Genomic DNA, 20,651 nt, shown 5'->3' with positions numbered 1-20,651 from the left:
AAAGGAACGGCAAAGCAGTCCCAACACTAACATTCCCCTACCTCATTCAAAGCAGGTCATCATGAGCGACATCACCCTCATGAGGATCTCTGACAGCGAGAAAGAGAGAATGCTCCGGGAAAGCCTGCAAAGACCAGGGCCGTATGCCGCCATGCTGTGCAGAGCAATGATTCCAGAGTACTTGATAGTCTCGTGGCGTGGCAACGTGTCCTACTACGGAGGACCCAATAAGGCCGCTCTCCCCAAGAACCTAATGCAGCGGATTTCCAATTACCTCCAGGAGAGCTTCCTCGAGATGTCACAGGAGGATTTCTGCTCCATCCCCGGACATATAGACCGCATTTTACTGTAGCTGCTGTAGCAGTGACTAACCAGTAGAGCGGCTTGGGCAGGACAATCATGCAAAACCGGACATTGCTAGATTTTTTTTCAATAGTTGCACTGCCCATGACTGAATCGTTAAGCTAATCAAACTAATCATGAGAAACCCATTTTTTAAATTGTTAATATTCCTGTTCTGTTACAAATAAATGTTTAGATTTTTACAACACTTACTGGCTGATCCTTCCCCAGATTCTGTGTCCGGGGTAACGGCTGGGGAGGGTTGGTAGGGGATCTCTGTAAGGGTGATGAAGAGATCCTGGCTGTCGGGGAAATCAGCGTTGTGAGCGCTGTCGACTGCCTCGTCCTCCTCATCTCCTTCCTCATCTTCCCCGTCCGCTAACATGTCCGAGGATCCAGCCGTGGACACTATCCCATCCTCAGAGTCCACGGTCACTGGTGGGGTAGTGGTGGCGGCCGCACCGAGGATGGAATGCAGTGCCTCGTAGAAACGGGATGTCTGGGGATGGGATCCGGAGCGTCCGTTTGCCTCTTTGGTCTTCTGGTAGCCTTGTCTCAGCTCCTTGATTTTCACGCGGCACTGCGTTACATCCCGGCTGTATCCTCTCTCTGCCATGTCTTTAGAGATCTTCTCGTAGATCTTTGCATTCCGTCTTTTGGATCGCAGCTCGGAAAGCACGGACTCATCGCCCCACACAGCGATGAGATCCAAGACTTCCCGATCAGTCCATGCTGGGGCCCTCTTTCTATTCTGAGATTGCACGGCCATCACTGCTGGAGAGCTCTGCATCGTTGCCAGTGCTGCTGAGCTCGCCACGATGTCCAGACAGGAAATGAGATTCAAACTGGCCAGACAGGAAAAGGAATTCAAATTCAAATTTTCCCGGGGCTTTTCCTGTGTGGCAGTTCAGAGCATCCGAGCTCGTACTGCTGTCCAGAGCGTCAACAGAGTGGTGCACTGTGGGATAGCTCCCGGAGCTATTAGCGTCGATTTCCATCCACACCTAGCCTAATTCGACATGGCCAGGTCGAATTTAGCGCTACTCCCCTCGTCGGGGAGGAGTACAGAAGTCGAATTAAAGAGATCTCTATGTCGAACTAAATACCTTCGCGGTGTGGACGGGTGCAGGGTTAATTCGATGTAACGGCGCTAACTTCGACATAAACGCCTAGTGTAGACCAGGCCTTAGTCAGTCGTCTTCACCTTCATTTTCCTGTTTGTTCATAATCTGGAAAAGGAAAAACAAGCTTTCCTGCTGGAGATAGTGCTTGTCTCATTCAGTTTTTTAATGCTTGTAATTTAACTCTGTCATTGCATATTTCTCCTTTTAAGACCTCACTCAGTTCCTTCCAAATTTCAACAGCATCAGCAATAAAACAGCTATTTCCCTGCATTTTGTTTAAGGTGTCATAGAAATTCCTGTCCGTTCCAGCTGAGGAATAAGGAGACACGGACACAGCTAATCAAGCAAGGAGCCCCGGGAGGGGCGATCCATTTATTTCAGTTGCTATTGGGTTCGAGCTCATAAGTCAGCAAGAACAAAGAAAACACTTACACCAAAGCATTATATGCAGTTGATTATGATAATCTATCGCTCTATGATTGGCCAGAATTTGCCATCGTTACCATACATAATTAGCAAGTTACATGTATCTGCCCCTCTTATGATCCCTTATTGTTCATCTACTTGCCCCCTCCTCCTTGCTTATTTTGCAAACTAAGCAGTTAGCTATCTACAGGACACAGGCACAGAAAGTTCCATTGTCCGCAGGTTTGGAGTTTGGCTACATTTCCTCTCGCAGGAACTTCTTGGGTTAAGACATAGCAATAGCTGTGCTGTATATCTTCCATGTGTACGTGACAAATTTGCCCCCTGGCAGTTAAGCAGAATAATTTTATATCAAAGGCTACAGAAATAAGCTTCAGTGTACTCAGCATGTGTTCAACATTTCTCTTAAGCCCAATGTTGAGAACTTTGGTTGTAACTGTGCCATCTATTTTTTTTCACTATTTTGTTCCCAAACTGTCATCAGGTTAGGCCAGTTCTTGATACAGTGCTCAAAACAGTCCACTACTGAGTTCCATCGCGTGTCTTGTGGGAGAGTTAGCTTGGTTCCTCCACTTTTTCAGAGCAGCTGCAGCAAAGTGGTTGTTACGGAAGTATTTTGCAATTTCAACAACATTAGCCTTTATTTCTGGAACACTGAAGTCTTTGGCTAGGAGGTACATCAAATGAGCACTGCAACCATATGTTATTAGCTTGAGACTCTTTTCACTCTCTTCTAAATAATTTCTTCTCATCTTGGATACATTTGCAGCATTGTCTGAGACTAAACTGCGTACTAGAGATTTGAATTTTTTTCACAGTTTGTTATAGCTTTTACTGCTACTTCTTGTAAGTATTCTGCTGTGTTTGCATTTCCTGATGTATCAATTGTTTCTGTAAGGAAGACATTCCCTTCTTCTGTTGTCACAGAAGCACAGGATCATTGTGGACATTGCTCCACCCATCAAGACTCAGGTTAACAATTTCACCATCTAGACCTTTTGCACACTGCTCAATTTCTCTTTTATACACTTTATCCAGCAATTTGCCTGCGACATCTGCTCTGTTGGGTGGACTGTATCCTGGTCTTAATGACTGAATCATGTTAATGAAGTGTGGGTTCTCAATCAGACAGAAAGGCAAGTTTGTTGCATAAACAAACCGGGCAATTTTTTTCATCAATTGCCTCTTTTTGTAATCTGCTGGTTCTTATCACAAACTTATCTATGGTTGTTTCTGGATGATGGAGATTTTTTCCTTTTGCTACAGGTGATATACTGTGGCTGTGTGACATACATGATGTGATTGAAAACTGTCATTGGCAGATAACTCTGAAACTATAGAAAATCATGGTGATCTTGAAGGTGGATAGTCTTCAGAATCCTGTATGTTGAGAATGGATTCTCCTAAACAAAATAAGTCCATGCAGTGATTTAATTATTATCATAGTGCTCATATAGTAGTGCTCATTGCATTCACTGACACTCAGTACTATTTTAAAGGTGAAATTGTAAAAGGAAGGTCTGCCTATTTCAGCTATTTATTTTTTATCACAACTACATCTATGATAGTACCATATTTCAACAGCATCCTTAGGAAGGAAGACAGGCAGTCCTTAAGAAAGAAGTATGAAATAAAAAAGTTTACTAACCTGAAGATCCTACATGTTCAGACATGTTCCTTTCATCATCTTCAACACAGCTTCCTCCTGAGAAGGAACACTTCTCATGATGATGTTTCATTTGGGCAACCAGGCCTTGCATTTCTTTGTTGCACTACTTTAGGGTTACCATATGTCCGGATTTTCCTGGACATGTCTGGCTTTTTGGGACTCAAATCCCCGTCCTGGGGGAAATCCCAAAAAGCTGAACATGTCCGGGAAAATCCGGCGCCGCTGGGCCGGGGGCTGGCCCGGGGCCGGCGGTGCTGGGCGGCCGGCGGTGCTGGGCGGCCGGCGGTGCGCCGGGCCGCCTGGGACTGGCGGTGCTGGGCGGCCGGCGGTGCTGGGCGGCCGGCAGTGCGCCGGGCCGCCTGGGACTGGCGGTGCTGGGCGGCCGGCGGTGCGCCGGGCCGCCTGGGACTGGCGGTGCTGGGCGGCCGGCGGTGCGCCGGGCCGCCTGGGACTGGCGGTGCTGGGCGGCCGGCGGTGCGCCGGGCCGCCTGGGACTGGCGGTGCTGGGCGGCCGGCGGTGCGCCGGGCCGCCGGGGGCCGCTGGTGCTGGGCGGCCGGCGGTGCGCCGGGCCGCCGGGGGCCGCTGGTGCTGGGCGGCCGGCGGTGCGCCGGGCCGCCGGGGGCCGCTGGTGCTGGGCGGCTGGGGGTGTGCCGGGCCGCCGGGGGCCGCTGGTGCTGGGCGGCTGGGGGTGTGCCGGGCCGCCGGGGGCCGCTGGTGCTGGGCGGCTGGGGGTGTGCCGGGCCGCTGGGGGCCGCTGGTGCTGGGCGGCCGACGGGTGCACTGGGCCGGGGTCTGGCCCGGGGCCGGGGACTGCCGGTGCTGGGCGGCCGGGGGATGCGCCGGGCCGGCGGTGCTGGGCAGCTGGGGGGTGCGCCGGGCCGCCGGGGGCCGGCGGTGCTGGGCGGGCCGGGGGTGGTCGGCCGGGGGGCGGGCCCGGGGCCGGCACTCCAGGGCCCGAGCCGACCCAGGCTGGAAACGCTGGGGGGGGCCAGCCTGGGCTGCGCCTCCTCCCCCCACACTCCCCTTACCTGCTTCAGGCTTCCCGCGAATCAAATGTTCGCGGGACGCAGGGGAGGGGGCGTAGACTTTGGGGAAGGGGCAGAGTTGGGGCGGGGGGCATGGGCGGGGGCGGGGCCCGTGGAGTGTCCTCCTTTTGGAGGCACAAAATATGGTAACCCTACACTAGTTGCATTTTGCACGCATGCCTGTCTTACCCACAGGTAGAGGAACTTCATTAAAATATTTCTAAACTGGGTCTCTTACGGCCTGCTGCCATTATAGGTTTTCCCTTCTAGTGAGAGAATGGTATGGTAGATCTCAAATCAATGAAGGCTACACTCAGAAAGACCTCAAGACTTCTGGAATATGCTGCTCAAACAGTTTCACTTTTGTTTCTACTGCCGGTCCCTCCCTTCCCACATTTATTTCCAGATTTTTTCTCCCTGTCCATATCTATTCCACACCCAACAATCTTCTCTTCACTGAACTTTTTGAAACTTTGCACTTTTAGAGAGAGGTAAGGGATTGACTCTAGGTACACAAATTTGCAGAGACACTGGGGTTGAGGTCTGTTGTTTCTCACCTTATATATATATATATATATATATATTTTATTTATTTAAAAAACATTTTTGCTATTAAGAAGCATGTTATCTCTGGAGACCCAAATCCACAGTTTGAGAACTGCAAAACTAAGCATCTCTGATGGTATCTTCTAGACTGAGCACTGAGTCCCAGTGGGTAGATAGAAAGATTAACCTAAATAATCTATACAGAAGCCCCTGGAACCTCATAAGATTGGTTCCCTAATCCATGAACTATTGGAACTCGTTTACAAAGCTTTTCTTAAACATTACATGAATATATTGTCTCATACTATAGAATTAGAATTTATAATCCCTATTCCATTATGAGATATCCTTGAGCTATAATGTATCTTAATTAAAACTATCTTTAACTATCTGTTTTTCCTCAAAGCATTTTATCAAAAAAAAAAAAAAACTTTTTTTAAATCATTGATTTTCATCCACCTTGCTTCAGAGTGTGCAGGGATAGTGAACAGCCAGTACCTTGAGCGGTTGCCTCATATAGGCAATGCTTATGCCTTTTGTTTATGTAAGGAAAGGAATGACTGTTCAGTGGTTAGGGTGCTAGCCTGGGATTCAAGTCCCTGCTCTGCCACAGACTTCCTGTGTGGCCTTGGACAATCCTTTGGGCCCAGATTCTCAAAGGTATTTAGGCTCCTAGCTTCTATTGAAATTCAGTTGCCTAAATACGTTTGAGGATGTGGGCCTTAGTCTTTCTGTACCTCCGTTCCCCCTCTGTCAGATAGGGATAATAGCACTTCATTACCTCACAGGGGTATTGTGAAGATTTAAAAGATTGTGAGGTGCACAGATGCTGTTGTAATAGTGGCCATGTAAGTACCTAAATTAGAAATATTTTGACTCAGTATTATGCACCATGACTACAAGAGTGACTCCTTTACATTTATTCTGATATAAACTGAAGTCACAGGTTATTCAGTACTAGTGATGGGCAGCCTTGAAGAATGAAGTCTTTTATCCACAGAACAGGTACATCATCATCAAAAGTGCATTGTCCCACGTACTGCCTCTCCAACATGCTTCAACCCTTACCTGCAGGTACTGCTTCTGGGGAATTCAGAGTGAATTCCTCTGCCTATATATAGAGAATGCAAGCAATATTAAAACCACTGGCAATCCCTTGTATTTTTGTTTGCTACTTGGAAGCAGAAGGGCTAGATGGCTATCTATTTTCCTTCTTCCTATGGGACCAGGGCTCAGTCCAGATTGAGGTCTTTAGATTTATGAATGTGTTCTCAGTTCATTATGAACATGAATTTTCTATGACTGGGAAAACTTCTAGGACTCCTCATATAATAAATAGGAATATTCTTTCACCTCTAGAGACAGATCCCTCAAGGTTAGGGATGGAGACCATTGTTGAGAGTGAAATGCTGATAGTAATGCTACCTGACTCTGTCTTGTCCATAGGAGACTAAAAGCTTCACCTATTACGATCAGTCCCTGAACTTTCACAAGCACACAATCATGCAATGATTTTGGGGGAGAGAGGGTGAGAGAAAAATGGCATTTTAAAAGTTGTCCTACATTAAATCTCAAGCCCAGTCTCTGGAAAAACAAGCAGGAATGTTTAGTCCTCAGCAACATGCCTGAGAAGGCAGCTGTGCTGTTAACATTCATGTCAGCCAAAGTCTCTGTGCTCTCTGCGTGATGATCCCCACCCCAAGTCTCCAGACAAGAACTGATAGAGAGAAATGCTAACAGCTGTTGGATACTGTCCTACTGAGTTTATGAATCTGTTAATGAGGGTAAATGTTAAGTATCAGTGGCTCCTAGTTCTTGGACTGGTGCTTGTTCTTTGTCATCAGTCTGTCTGTGGTCGTGATGAGAAGGCAGTGCTACCCTAACTGATTAGGAGACATGTAATAAATATTTTTCTTGCCTGTGTGTGGGGAGGCTGAATCTTAGTACTCATGAGACTGGGGACTTCTGCTTCTGGCAAAGCAAGGCACAGTGAATGTTAATATGTACTGTACAAAGTTGCTTCATATGCTCTGCCATTGCACTTTAGGGGGTGGTTCATTTTAGGGACACAAACTCATCCAGCTCTATCAGTACCTATACCTCTTGATTTTCCAGTTTTGGCTTTTGCTGGAGCATAGATTAAGAATCTGATTTATGGTTCTGTAATACTGGAAAAGTGTCCTCTAGAAGCTAAATTGACCACCAGACCCCAAATGAACATTCTGTCAAAAGGCGGCCCCAGGCTTGGGTGCTCTTTTGCAGTAGGCTGTGGCACAGCAAGCTTGCCTGCCTCAGTTCTTTCTTAGTCTGGTCATAAAAAGCATAGTCTCTCGCATTGTCCAATACTAAGACCCACTTCTGGGCATAATTCTTGTAAAAGGACAGCGGTTTGTAGAAACCTCATGGTAAAGCCATTCTTCCAATTCCCACAGTAACACTTAACATACAGGGATTTTTCTCTCCAGGAACACCATTTCTAGGTCACCCACCTGTGACTCCAAGAGCACTCATCTCCCAGTTCCTTTCTGCACTTGTTCCAGGGCTCCTCTCTCCCAGCCACCCACCTGGCACTGGTTCTCTGTCTCAGTAAAGACATCAAGCTAACCCCTCCACTAGTCTCCTAGTCCTCCCCCTTTTCAGCCTCCCTGCACCAGCTTTCCAGCTCAGGAAGGTCACCAGATTAGCCCTCTGGTGGTCTCCTAGGTCTCAACCTTTGTCAGCCTCCTGCTCAGGCAAGTCATCAGGCTAGGCCCTCTGCTGGCTGCCTAGCCAATTCCTCCTTATTCCCAAAGAGGACCTATAGAGCTTTCTGCAGCTTCCCTATCTCTCCCAGGCAGCTCTCACTTACCCCTTTCCTTGGTCCTCCAGTCTGTGCTCTAGGCAGTGTTCACCTGCCATTCTCTTTCAGGCAGCTCTGGCTCTCCAGGTCACTGTCTCTCATGGTTTCAAACAGCTCTCACCTGCTGGTCTCCTCCCTCTGAGGTTAAAAGGAGTCACTAAGACCTTAATTGGGTCTTCCACTGACCAGTCACAGGAGCACTAGCCTCTTCTCTCCAAGGATCAGTGTTACCATGACACTCCCTCCCCTAATTTAACTGGAAGGATTGACCCACATTTTATATATTTGGCTCAGACTAGGACAGAAAGTCACTTTATATGTGAAGAACAAAGTCAAGCTTGTTCATAATTCTCCCTAGTTATCTTTATATACTATACCTGTCAATTAATTAATACATTCTAATTGGGTGAGTCAGTTTTATTTTAGGGAAAGAACTTCCATAGCCGTTATAGGCTCATAAAAGCAGGGATATTCCTTTTCCTTTTACCTGTGGGGTATTTTTTTTTTTTTAAGATATGTTTTCGTTCAAAAGGAATTATTTGGGGGAAGCACTATGTCTTGTGTTAGGAGGTCAGATTAGATGATCACCATGGTTCCTTCTGGCCTTAGAATCTAGGAACCTTCCTTCACTTTATTTTTCCCACACCCTTATAGTGATTCTATCAGTTTCCACTGTACCACTGACAGCTTTCTTCAGATTTAAGTGTATGCATCACTTTAATGTAGGAATTGATTGGTTAGATTGAATCCATTGTAAATGAACAGGGGATTTGATGTCATGCATTACTATGGCTGAATCAGTATGAGTGATGGCTAAAGGGAATGTCTGTGGAGCTGTCATTCAAGCTGAATTAGGGAAAGTCATTTTACACTTAAATAAACAGGTAAAAATTGGTTATTAGGTTTGATTTTCTGCCACAAATTTTTTGCCTCTATGGGCAAAACTATTAAATTAATCACTTTCTAAAAAATAGGGAGAAATTCTACTGCTGCTAACAATTGTTTCACTGGCTGCTGTGCGTCACTTACACCTGATCTCCCTTTGGCGGAAGAAGGGATAGAGTTTGGCTAAATTGCCAAGTTTGAATTCGATGTCAATAGTGAAAGGATATACTAGCCTTGATTAGTCAGTGCTTGTGAGTGTGGTGATGATTCTCTGTTTAGCTAAATGCCTTTGATCAATATGACTTATAATTTTCCATATTACTTAACTTTTCCAGACTCCAGATCTTGAAGCTCACACGTTTATTGAAATTACTGTTCACTGGCTCATCAAAAAGAAAAACACAAAAATGTGTGGTGTTTATACTTTGTTTGTAGAGGTAGGTTTATCGGAGATATGATTTAACTCACATTTCCCCTATGATGTGCTGCTAGAATGTGCTATCTAAAAGCATTGGGAGGCCAGAGGTGCTTAATAACAAAATTTTTATTGCAGTGTTGACTTAACAGTATTCTGACATTTAATTTGTAAGCAGTAGGAGCTCTGCACACTTCTGGCAATGCTGAGGCTCAGCAGGAAGCGCATAGTTATTCTAAAGAAATTTTAAACTGAACTGTTTCACAAAGCATTAGAACAACTTTCTATTATAAGCTAAAGGGTCCATTATATAGAGGCTGTGTACAATACTGGCAGTCAGAAGTAATAGGTTCTGTTTCTGGATCTCTCACTGACTTGCTGCATAACCTTAGGCAAGTTGCAACCTCTGTACCTCAGTTCTTCATTTGTAAAAAGCTAATAATTCTTGGCTGTCTCAAGGGAGTATTGGGAAGCTTACAGAGCATTTACAGGGTTAGATAAGGTGCTCTAGAAGTGCAGTGTGTTATTAAAAATATGTTCTAGAACCAGGGTTCTCAACTGGGGTTGCAAAAAGATGTCAAGAAGCTTGCAACTTCCTTGCCCTTCCAATGCTGTTAAATGAGAGAGGGGTCCCAAGGCAGCCCCAGCATGGAAAAGGTTGAGAACCACTTGTCTAGAACTAATGAGTGGGTGAAAAAACAGCCTGCTTTCCTGAGTTGCGTCCTTGAGGAGGGCTAGACCTATTGAAAAAAGATAGGGCTTTTTAGACCGAGACCACTGCCACAAGGAAAATGTCATAATTCATGGAAATGAAAAATCTTCTCCCAGATATAAAAAAAGAACAAAGCTGCTTCTTGAGATCAACAAAATATCACTAGATGATACAACTACCCCAAGCAGAATTTAATCTCTTAAAATGTAAGATGTGTCTTATAAAGCTGCTAAATAGTCAGATGATTCACATAGTGAACTGGAGCTAAAATATGTCAACACCCACTTAAGATGCTCATCTTGGACAAAACAAATCTGTTTACTCGAGTTTGAAAGGAAGTTAATGTGTTCTCGAACAGTGCTAAAGCTTTAGTTGCATAACTAAACAGTTCTTTATATCAAGGAGGAAATTTTGTTCTTGTGAAAAATCTTGTTCAATGTTCCTGTCATCTTGGAATTCAAGTTCAACAGAGCCAGATTGACTTCACTGCATGTACTGAACTGTGGTCCCAAAGGAGGTACTTAGAAGAAGTGTGGCTCATTCTTAAAGGAATACAATGCAGCCCAGTGTAATCCAAGCAGTCAGCTGTCTTGCCAAACCTGTGTAGGCATGCAACAACTGGGAGTCTTGTTTTATGGAGAGGGGAGAGAGCAAGAGAGGGGTTGCAGGGAGGCAAAAAACAGCCAGACAATTTTAGAAAAAGCTTAACAAAACAAAAGGGCTTAGTAGCAAAAGCAAATGCTACCTTGCATTTCAAAACAGTGGGTAAAGTGCTTTCTTCGATATTTCCCTCCTCCCCGTGGAGGGGATTTAGCCCTGGCACAAAGTTTACAAGTCTAACGTGCTTAGCATCATATCAATTAATAATTTACAAAACCATTTCACAGCATGTCACTCTTGCTGTAGGGATTTTATACTGGCTCTATCTGAAATGTATGTAATATAAAATTACCTGGGTGATCCTCCAAAGCAGTACACTAACTTGGATGTATCTGCCATACAGATTTACTCCATGTGACCAAAAGAAGCCTTTTCCTTTTAAGGAATGGCATGGCTTAATTTTCTTAGTATTTTCCCTAGATATCTTGATGAATAGGGCTTGTTTCGGTCTATACTTGCCATCAAAGAGCATTCAGAACCAGTTCACGTCTCCTGTTGTCAGCAATTAGTACATTTGCTAGTTTACACAACGAGAGCAAATCTCTTTGAGTATGTCTGTACTGCAGTCATAGATTGTCTATACTGTATGTTAATCAGTATAGACTGATATATGTATGTGTATATATGTCTATACTGCAGTCATAGCCTTAATCTACCTAGCTCGGGTCCCAAAGCAGTGAAGCTGTGGCAGCATGCGCTTCAATATGGGATGTACAAGCCTGCTCAGAACACTGGGTAATTATCCTTTGTTCATCAAATAGTAGACATGGTGGAAGCATTAGAGAAACAGGTTGCAGGCATTTTTATCCTTTTGGGGATCCAACTCTGCTCTGAGCAGATTTAGATGACTTGGTGATAAAAACCCTGTGCCCTGAAAGCACTTCTTTATTATTTATATACTGAGTGTGTCTCCATATGCTTTGGGTATCCTTGGCATAACTTAAAAATTCAACAAAATAATGAACCTGCAAGTCAATATAAATTATAAACACTACCACTGGTAGACAGCTTCATTGGTTCTAGACCAGTGGTGGGGGAAAATGCTATAAAAACGGGCCTCATACTTCATGTTGCATTGCTTAGGACACTTTGCTTGTAGTCTGTCTACAGAAAAGCAAAGTCTTTGTCACAATGAAGTCCACAGAGGTTGATGTCACAGCCTAATTTCATTTGGAAACTAATCTTCCTTTTACATAGGAAAAAGGAGGAAATGGATTGTTTTACTCAGCAGCAATATTAGACCTCCCAGTGGGAGTTTGAAACTCTTCCTCTTCCTTCCTCCTTCAGAATACATGGAAAATGAGTCATGAGAGGCAGCACACAAAGGCAGACATAGTACTGATGGAGGTTAGCCTGGCCTCCTGTTACAAATAGCTGACACTGCCTTGCCCAATCCTTTTTGGCATCCCTGTCACACCACCACAAACGGTGGCAGCAAGGATAGTGTTTAAACAGGTATGTGAAGAACTACGTAGGCGAAGGTATCTTTAAATAACTAAAAGTGGGTATTATTCCTTGACTGTGTCAACATGAGTTGTTATTCCATCCTACTGAACAGGAGAAGTGAGCCAAATGTAATTCTGAATGTTGCAGATGTAAGCAATGAAGTGAGATCATTTGCTGCTGCTCAGAGCTTTCCTAATCTACACCAGAATGAAACTGACCTGATTGTCAGTTTTTACTGCTGCCATTCAAATTTCAGTGGGAAACAGCGAGATTGGCAGGAATCAGGTCATTTTCATTATGCTGATGTTTGAGGAAACTATGAGCAGCAGCAGAGGCCAGGTGTGGAAGGATGGGACGTAAAACCTGATTTGGGGGGGGGAGGGGGAGGGAAGAAGAGTTGGAATAGTAATAAATATTGTCCCCATCTCCTTGATTTAGCTAGGAGGCTCTGGGGTGTGAGATGAACAGATAATGCTGCTTCTTTCTTCCAGTTTCATGAAAAGTCTGGGTTGGGGGTCTTCAGATTTATCAGGCTGGACACTGAAAAATGAAGCCTCCAAGCAGGGTTCAGGGTCAGCACCCTAGCAGGAAACTTACCAGGTGCTTCCCAGCGAGTAGGTGGGGTGGGCGAAGTGTTTGGCTAATAGGTTTAATCCTTGGCTAAAGTGTGTGTGGGGAAGGAATTGGGTAATTTTTTTACACTTTGTGGCCTCATCTATACTTAAGTTTTACTGATATATTTTTAACCAAACTAGCTATACCAGTAAATGCTCTAGCGTAAATGCAGTTATACCAATATAAAGGCACCTTATAGCAGTATATTTTATTCCCGTTCCAGTCTCTGAATAAGGTGTAAGCACTTTTATACCAGTATAACTGCATCCACGCTAGAAGGGTTTTACCGCTTTAACAGTACTGGTATAGATAAAGCAGCACAGCTTTCTAGGGTAGACAAAGCCTGGGTGGATAGACTATCTCAGAATAGAAATAGGATATATAGAGGGACTTTGGAGAGAGAATGAATGAGATAGAGACAGAAAATATATGGCAGGAGGGAAGGGAAAAGGGATAGCAGGCGATGTGGTGATCAGAAGAAGGGGAGAAAAGACAGGAATGATGCAGGAAGAGAGAGACCTGGATTTATTATAGGAAAGAGAAGAGGAGAAAGTGGAGTAAAACCAAGAAAGAAAAGTTCTTTATCACAGCAGGAGAAATACAGAAAGGGACATTTCTTACATTATCAGTCAACTTTCTGTTGAATAAATTAAAGCCAAATACAGTATACAATAGAGTACTTAACTGTTCTATTTTCTTAAACTGCAGATGGTTGACTGTGATGACCTTAGTAGTATTGATAACTCTCATTCTGGTTATTAAGCTTAGCACCTTAGTTAGTTGGTGTTGTAAAAAGAACAGGAGTACTTGTGGCACCTTAGAGACTAACATTTATTAGAGCATAAGCTTTCGTGGACTACAGTCCACTTCTTCGGATGCATACAGAGTGGAATAAATAAGTTGGTGTTGTGTAAACAATACTTAAAATTTTCACTCTTCTAATAATTGGAATCACAGATGTGGTGAACCATTTCATCTCTAATTCGGGGGTGAATAGGAAGGGGTTGTATTGTCCCACTTTGATAAGCTGTTTTACATTTAATATAGCTCCTGTCCTCCAAAGACCTCGAAGTTCTTTATAATCATAGGTTGATCCTCATAACCCCCATACGAAATAGGAATTGTATTCATTTTACAGATAAGTATAATCTGAATTACTAGAAATTTTGTTGCTTAAGGTCATGCAGTGAGTCAGTGGCAGATCCTGGATATATTGTGGGCATATGCCTTTTGATGAATATAGGAATTCCCATATGGATTCAAACAAGTGGACACTCTGATCCACTATCCTGTCGCTGGAAAGGGCTGCATTCTTCAGAGGATAGTGCAAGAAGCACTGCAATCGACAATTATGGAATAATCTGCTTACAGGGTTTCTTCCTTATCCCTATCAGTGATTATCTTAAGCCATACAACTTGAGTTTACACCTCTTTGGGGGTGGCAGAAATAAATCCTTGTTAGTTTTGTTGCCTTTCAGTCATGGAATAGTCACGTGTTCTTGTTTTATAATAAGATAAATCTGGTATTTGTTTGCCTTCTCTATGCCATTCACTCTTTTGTACACCACTATAATTTCTCCTCTCTAAACAGAAATCTTTCTATGCCTCTTGTCAGGATTCCCTCCCCACTCTGAACTCTGGGGTACAGATGTGGGGACCCGCATGAAAGACCCCCTAAGCTTATTTCTACCAGCTTAGGTTAAAAACTTCCCCAAGGCACAAATCCTTTCCTTGTCCTTGGACAGTATTGCTGCCACCACCAAGTGATTTAGACAAAGATTTCAGGAAAAGGGCCATTTGGAGTTCCTATTTCCCCGAAATAGTCCCCTAAGCTCCTTCACCCCCTTTCCTGGGGAGACTTGAGAATAATATACCACCCAATTGCCTTTAATAAAAGTACAGACCAGACCCTTTATTTTTAGGACACTAAAATCAATTAGGTTTTTAAAAGAAGAACTTTCTTTTACTTTTTTCTTTATAATAAGCATCTCTGTAAAATTAGGATGGAAGGTAATTTTACAGGGTGATAAAAAGATTTAAAACACAGAGGATTCCCCTCTAGGCTTAACTTCAAAGTTACAAAAACAGGAATAAACTTCCCTCTTAGCATAGGGAAAATTCACAAGCTAAAACAAAAGATAATCTAACGCATTTTCTTGCTTTACTTACAATTTTTGTAATCTTAGATGCTCATTTTAGGTATGTTTTTTAGGAGATAGTTTTTTCCTGCCTTGGTCCCTCTCTCGTCCAGAGAGAGAACAACAAAGAGAGCACAAACATCCCCCCCATGTTTCCCATTCATTTAATGGTTTGTTAGCACCCATTTGAAGTTTAGTAATATTTGCAGATGACAAAATTATTTAATTTATCTCAGCGTTCATCCCCCTTTCCAGATCCTGAACTATAATTAGCAACACTGGTTCTAGCATGTAACCTTCTGGATCCCTATTGTTAAAACATTGCACCATCTGAAATATTGATAATTTATTCCTACTTTCTAGCTATTAATCAGTTAATGACATATATCAATAATTTACATAAGAGCGGCCATACTGGGTCAGACCAAAGGTCCATCTAGCCCAGAATCCTGTCTTCTGTCAATGGCCAATGCCAGATGCCCCAGAGGAAATGAACAGAACAGGTAATCATCAAGTGATCCATCCCCTGTCGCCCATTCCCAGCTTCTGGCAAACAGAGAATAGGGATGCCATCCCTGCCCATCCTGGCTAATAGCCATCGATGGACCTATCCTCCATGAATTTATCTCGTTCTTTTTTGAACCCTGTTATAGTCTTGGCCTTCACAACATCCTCTGGTAAAGAGTTCCATAGACTGATTGTGCATTGTGTGAAAAAATACTTCCTTTTGTTTGTTTTAAACCTGCTGCCTATTCATGTCATTTGGTGACCCCTAGTTCTTGTGTTTTGAGAGGGAGCAAATAACACTTCCTTATTTACTTTCTTCACACCAGTCATGATTGTATAGACCTCTACTATATCCCCCCCTTAGCTGTCTCTTTTCCAAGTTGAAAAGTCCCAATCTTATTAATCTCTCCTCATATGAAAGCCGTTCCTTATCCCTAATCATTTTTGTTGCCCTTTTGTGAACCTTTTCCAGTTCTAAGATGGGGCAACCACATCTGCATGCAGTATTCAAGATGTGGGCATACCATGGATTTATATAGAGGCAATATGATTTTACCTCAGACTTCATGACCACCTAATTAACTTAATAGCCACTAACAAGAGATTTTTATCAAAGGCTTGCTGAAAGTCCAAATTGTCAACTGGTTCTCCTTTGTTTAGTTGACATTCTCAGAGCTCTAATAGATTAGAGGCATGATTTACTTTGTATAAGTGGTGCTGTCTTGTCTCGATCATATAATTATCATTCTATTTTTAATTATAGTTTCATCCAGCTTTCCTGATATTTGAAAGAAGGCTAACTGATCTGTGATTCTCAGAATCACTTTTATTCAGCAATAGGTAAAACATTTACTGTCTTCGAGCATTTAAATGGCTGTCTTTTGTTAGCATTTCAGTCACTTCAAGTTCCACCTCAAGTCATAGATGTATCCAGTCCTGGTAATAATTTGTTCTTAAGTTTATCTATTTGTTCCAATACTGTTACTTTTGATACTTCAATTTCTGATGGTACCTACTGTTTATTACCTCAAAGAGTAGATCTTGGAGTGGCGTCTTCAACATTTTTAGGGGTGAAGAGCAAATCCCAACTCATTTAATTTCTTTGTCCTCCTCCATTGACTTCCTGCTGGGCCTGGTAACAGTGTTAATATTTAGTACATGTAATTGGCAAAGAAACAGTCCAGACTTGGCATCTGATTAATTCTCTGTTCACCATCTTTTTTCTGTGTTCTCTGTGTAACATTGATTACTTTTAACATACACAATATCAAGCATACCTTTTTGTACCTGTTTAAGTTCTTTAGTGAAGCTTGCTGGGCTAAGAAGCTGTTTCACCTACACCTCCAAGCCAGAAAAGACGACCTTTTTTCTGAGCTCATGTAATTTCAATGAGTGCATTGTGTCCCTAAGTGCTGGGCGCAAAGGCATGGTGAGTAAATACTGCTGCCAGCAGATTTGAAAAAAACAAATGTAGTGACATCAGCCTGAAACTGAAAAGCTGTCCAAGTTGAGCTATGAATTCCCCTCTTGCAGTCTGGGTGCTATTGATACCTTGGACATTTAGCAGCTGCAGGAATTAGGCTTGTGAATGGAGTCCCTTGTCTGTATCAACTGAGCCAATTAGAAGTGTCTTGGTTTAGCCAACAGGAAATGACACTGCAGCCAGTACCTAAATATAGTGTGTACGCATGCATATCTGTGATTACATACACACTTTCTTCCACTCAGAAGATCTCTCAGAAACTGGAGAAGCCAGAGAGACAGAGCTGGCACAACTATAACTCTCAGCATAAAAGAAGACTGAGTTGTTTTGCTGTGAATATCAGATTCACAGCGTGAGATCTCAAGCTCTAAACATGAGAACCAGAAAAACCTTAATGCTATTTCCTGGTCTGCTCTCATTTTATGGGGCTGAGGGGCAGGAGTATTTACGCTTGAGCTTGTAATTTCTTGGAAAGAAAGGAAAAATTTCAGCTTATTTGCTCTTTCAACATAAATGCATCTGAAGGAGTGAGGGGCATGAAAGACTTCACATTTAAAAATATTTTTCTTGTGTTTAAACAAAAAAAGTATTATGAAATCTGTTTTGGTCAAACAAAGAAAATAGCTATAATCTTGAACAGCATGTGGCAGTTGGTGCTACACATATGAGTTTTTGGAAATTTTGTTAAAGCCAGAGTGTATTGGTGTTTCCAGTGACTGCATAGACTTGGTAGTTATTGAATATTCATTGTGGTTTGATGGAATTGAGCAGTGAGTCCTGCGCTAATGAGCATCTTGGGATTGCGTTTAAGAGTTAAACTGATGTACTGGAAATTCAGATTGTATCAGCTCACCTGGGGAACTTTGCCCTTGGAATATCCTCAGAAAGGTAAGCAGTATTGCCAAACCCTAACATTAAAAAATCATCAATCATGCCTCGAAAAACCATGAGATTTACTTTAAAAATAGTATTTTGGTATTATTTCCTTTCTGACTTTTGAGACTTTAGCTCATGTTTTCAAGCCTTTCTCTGCAACTCTGAAGGCTAGAAACTTATCTTAAAAACACAACAAAAACAAGAAACTGAGATTTTAATGCAGTCATGCTATTCCAGGAGTTTGGACTTTAAGAAAAATACCAAACATTATAGGAGTCATGATAAAATCATGAGTTGGAAAGAATTACTTCAAATCACTGAAACATGACTTGGAGATCAAATAGTTTGGGATATTCTCTGAGGGTGTGAATAGCTGCTACTTGACATCTGCAGAACAAACTTACTTTGCCAGGTAGCTATTCTGTTAGCATCAATGCTTCTAGCTCACTTAATCTTAGATGGGTGCATTGTTTGTCAGATATTACATTCGCAGTAAAACTAGTCTGTCTCCTCCCCAAAAATTGTTTCTAGCTGTCATTCTACATGTTTGATATTTCTGGAAATGTATATTGGCACATACAATCTTTTCCAGAATTATGGAAGGTTCATTTGAGCCACTTTGAAATAGATTATACAGTTGACAACCATTTGACTTTTTGGTAGTAAGTCTCCCTAAATGACTTATACCTTGGAATTCTGTGGACCAGGATGTGTAGCTCTCCCCTGCTAAAATGACTATTTTTAGCTTCCTCTTTCCCAAGCTCCCTGATATGCAGAATATCACTTTGAAGTTAAGTTACCATAATTTAATATTTGAAGATGCACCCTTGCCTAGACCTCTTTACAATTCACACTTGCTGAGAGTTAGGTCATGTCTACACTTACAAGGGATCGATGCTGCTGCGATCGATGCATCGGCGGTTGATTTAGCAGGTCTAGTGAAGACCTGCTAAATCAACTGCAGAGTGCTCTCTGGTTGACTGCAGTCTTCCACCAGAACAAGAAGAATAAGGTAAGTTGACGGGAGAGCATCTCCCGTAGATGCAGCGCGGTGTAGACACCCAGTAAGTCGACCTAAGCTATGTCGACTTCAGTTACGTAGGTCGAGTAGCGTAACTTAGGTTGACTTACCCTGGTAGTGTAGACAAGGCCTTAGTGGAATCTGTTCTGCTAATGGGGATGTAGCTATACTAGATTTCTCATCATAAGTGTGTACACAGTTCCTCAGCTATCTTTCAAGCCTGTGTGTGTCTTCATATTGCCTTTTACCCCAACTTGTCATTGTGTCTGTAGTTTTGCTGCTGCTCGAGTGTAGTGGTAACATAGATTTGCCATTATGAATTTTCTCAGCTATCATAAAGCAGGTCATTTTTGCAAATATCCAAGATACTTTAGCTTTGTGAAACCCAAAGAGCAAGTACTGCAAGTGGGCCATGTTTGCTACTCTCTTTCCTCCCACCCAAGAACAGCCTTCATTATTGCATATTAATAGTCATTTTTAGCTATATCTTTTACCAATAATAGTGACTTTTTTTTCTTCAATCATTTTTATGCCTCTGATAGCCCTAAAGATATCCCTCCTCTAATTTGTTATTGGGTTAAAGGTGTTGGATTGAACTCCTTGCAGAGTTTAATTGGCTTGAAGGGTAAAGTGAGTGATATGCTTTCTTCTTCGTGGGCTGATCACATGGTCTCCATAGCATTCCCAGTACACCTCCAACATGACTTTCCTACATGGTAGTGGACACACCACTATTAGATTACTGGGCTAACTCTCTAGTATTTAAGTGGAAGTCTTTTATGTCATCTTAAAATATATTTTAAGATTGAAATAAAGCCAACTTCTCTAGGTGCTTTTATTTTAACAATTCACTCCTTTCCTCTCCAGGGTGCTTCAGGGTGCCTGGTGTTTTTAGGGAGAAAGATGCAGTCTCTTATACTGTAACAATAAATGAACTACCTCCACTCAGATTATAATTTAAGAATTCCTGTCCTGGAAAAGAGCAATGGGTCATCTAATCTGCAGTTGAGCCTCTAAAAATGGCAATGCCAAATGTTTCAGTGCAAGCTGCAATGTCTTCGTAATATATCTAGTTGTTTGCTAGTGAGCTATAGAGGGATTTCTTTCCTGATTTTAGCTGGTGAACAATTTAAACCCTAAAACAGAGATTCTCAAACTGTGATCAGTGGACCACCAGTGGTCCGCAAGCTCCATTCAGGTGGTCCGCGGATAGTTTCCTCTAAGGTGCGCGCCTGGGTGGCAGCACAGGAGAGAATAAAGGGGCACCCACCTAATTAGTGAAGCCACAAAGGCATTGCTCCACTAATTAGGTGCCTCGACCCTAGAGAAGACGCACACGTAAGGTGAGGTGGTGGCCTTGGGGGGAATAGGAGGTACGTGGGAGGAGGCAGTAGGGTGAGAAGAGGGGGTGGAGGGAATTTGGGACGTCCAGGGTTGCAGCAGACAGAGAAAAAGGCGACTTTCCCCAGCCAGGGCTGCTGCTGACGGGAAGAGACTGCCGTCCTTCCTAGCTCTGTGGCTGCTGTGGTTTTGGGGGGGCCCCCTTCCAATCCCCAGCTCGGGGGCTGCAGCGGCGGGGACAGAAGAGGGAGAGACTCCCCCTCCTTCCCAGCCCTAGCTCGCAGGCTGTTGCAGCGGGGGAGAGAGGGCACATCCATTACATTAAAAAGGTAAGACTGCTGATGTTAAAATATGAGTTGTGTGCTTTTATTTGTCGAACAAAAAAAAGTTTTTTGTTTTTTTGTTTTTATATATAGCGCTTTTATCCAAAGCATTTTCCAAATGTTGTTTGTACCATTAGCTAATTATTGTAAAGATCATTAAGTGGTCCGCCGAGACCCTCAGCAGTTTTCAAGTGGTCCACGAAAAAGAAGTTTGAGAACCACTGCCCTAAAACATCCAAATTTGATGATCTGTAGGT

The 20,651-nt window shown here is 43.0% G+C and overlaps 1 protein-coding gene across 2 annotated transcripts in view; it reads left to right on the top strand.

Moving 5' to 3' along the window:
- The window catches only part of ABL2 (ABL proto-oncogene 2, non-receptor tyrosine kinase), a 93,840-nt gene that overhangs the window by 32,096 nt on the left and 41,093 nt on the right, over positions 1-20,651 (top strand). The window contains exon 1 of one of the 2 annotated variants that reach the window (XM_054037551.1): positions 17,092-17,721. The exons of the other annotated variant lie outside the window; for it this stretch is intronic. Coding sequence (XP_053893526.1) covers positions 17,619-17,721 — 103 coding nt within the window. The 5' untranslated portion in view covers positions 17,092-17,618. Of the gene's footprint in view, positions 1-17,091; positions 17,722-20,651 lie in introns of those variants that run through there. 2 annotated transcript variants of the gene reach the window in all.

The sequence above is a fragment of the Malaclemys terrapin genome, chromosome 8 (genome assembly GCF_027887155.1).
Source record: "Malaclemys terrapin pileata isolate rMalTer1 chromosome 8, rMalTer1.hap1, whole genome shotgun sequence".
In the NCBI taxonomy this organism is placed as follows: Eukaryota; Metazoa; Chordata; order Testudines; family Emydidae; genus Malaclemys; species Malaclemys terrapin.
Note: the sequence above shows the minus strand (reverse complement) of the source record. Positions and strands in the feature narration are given on the sequence as shown.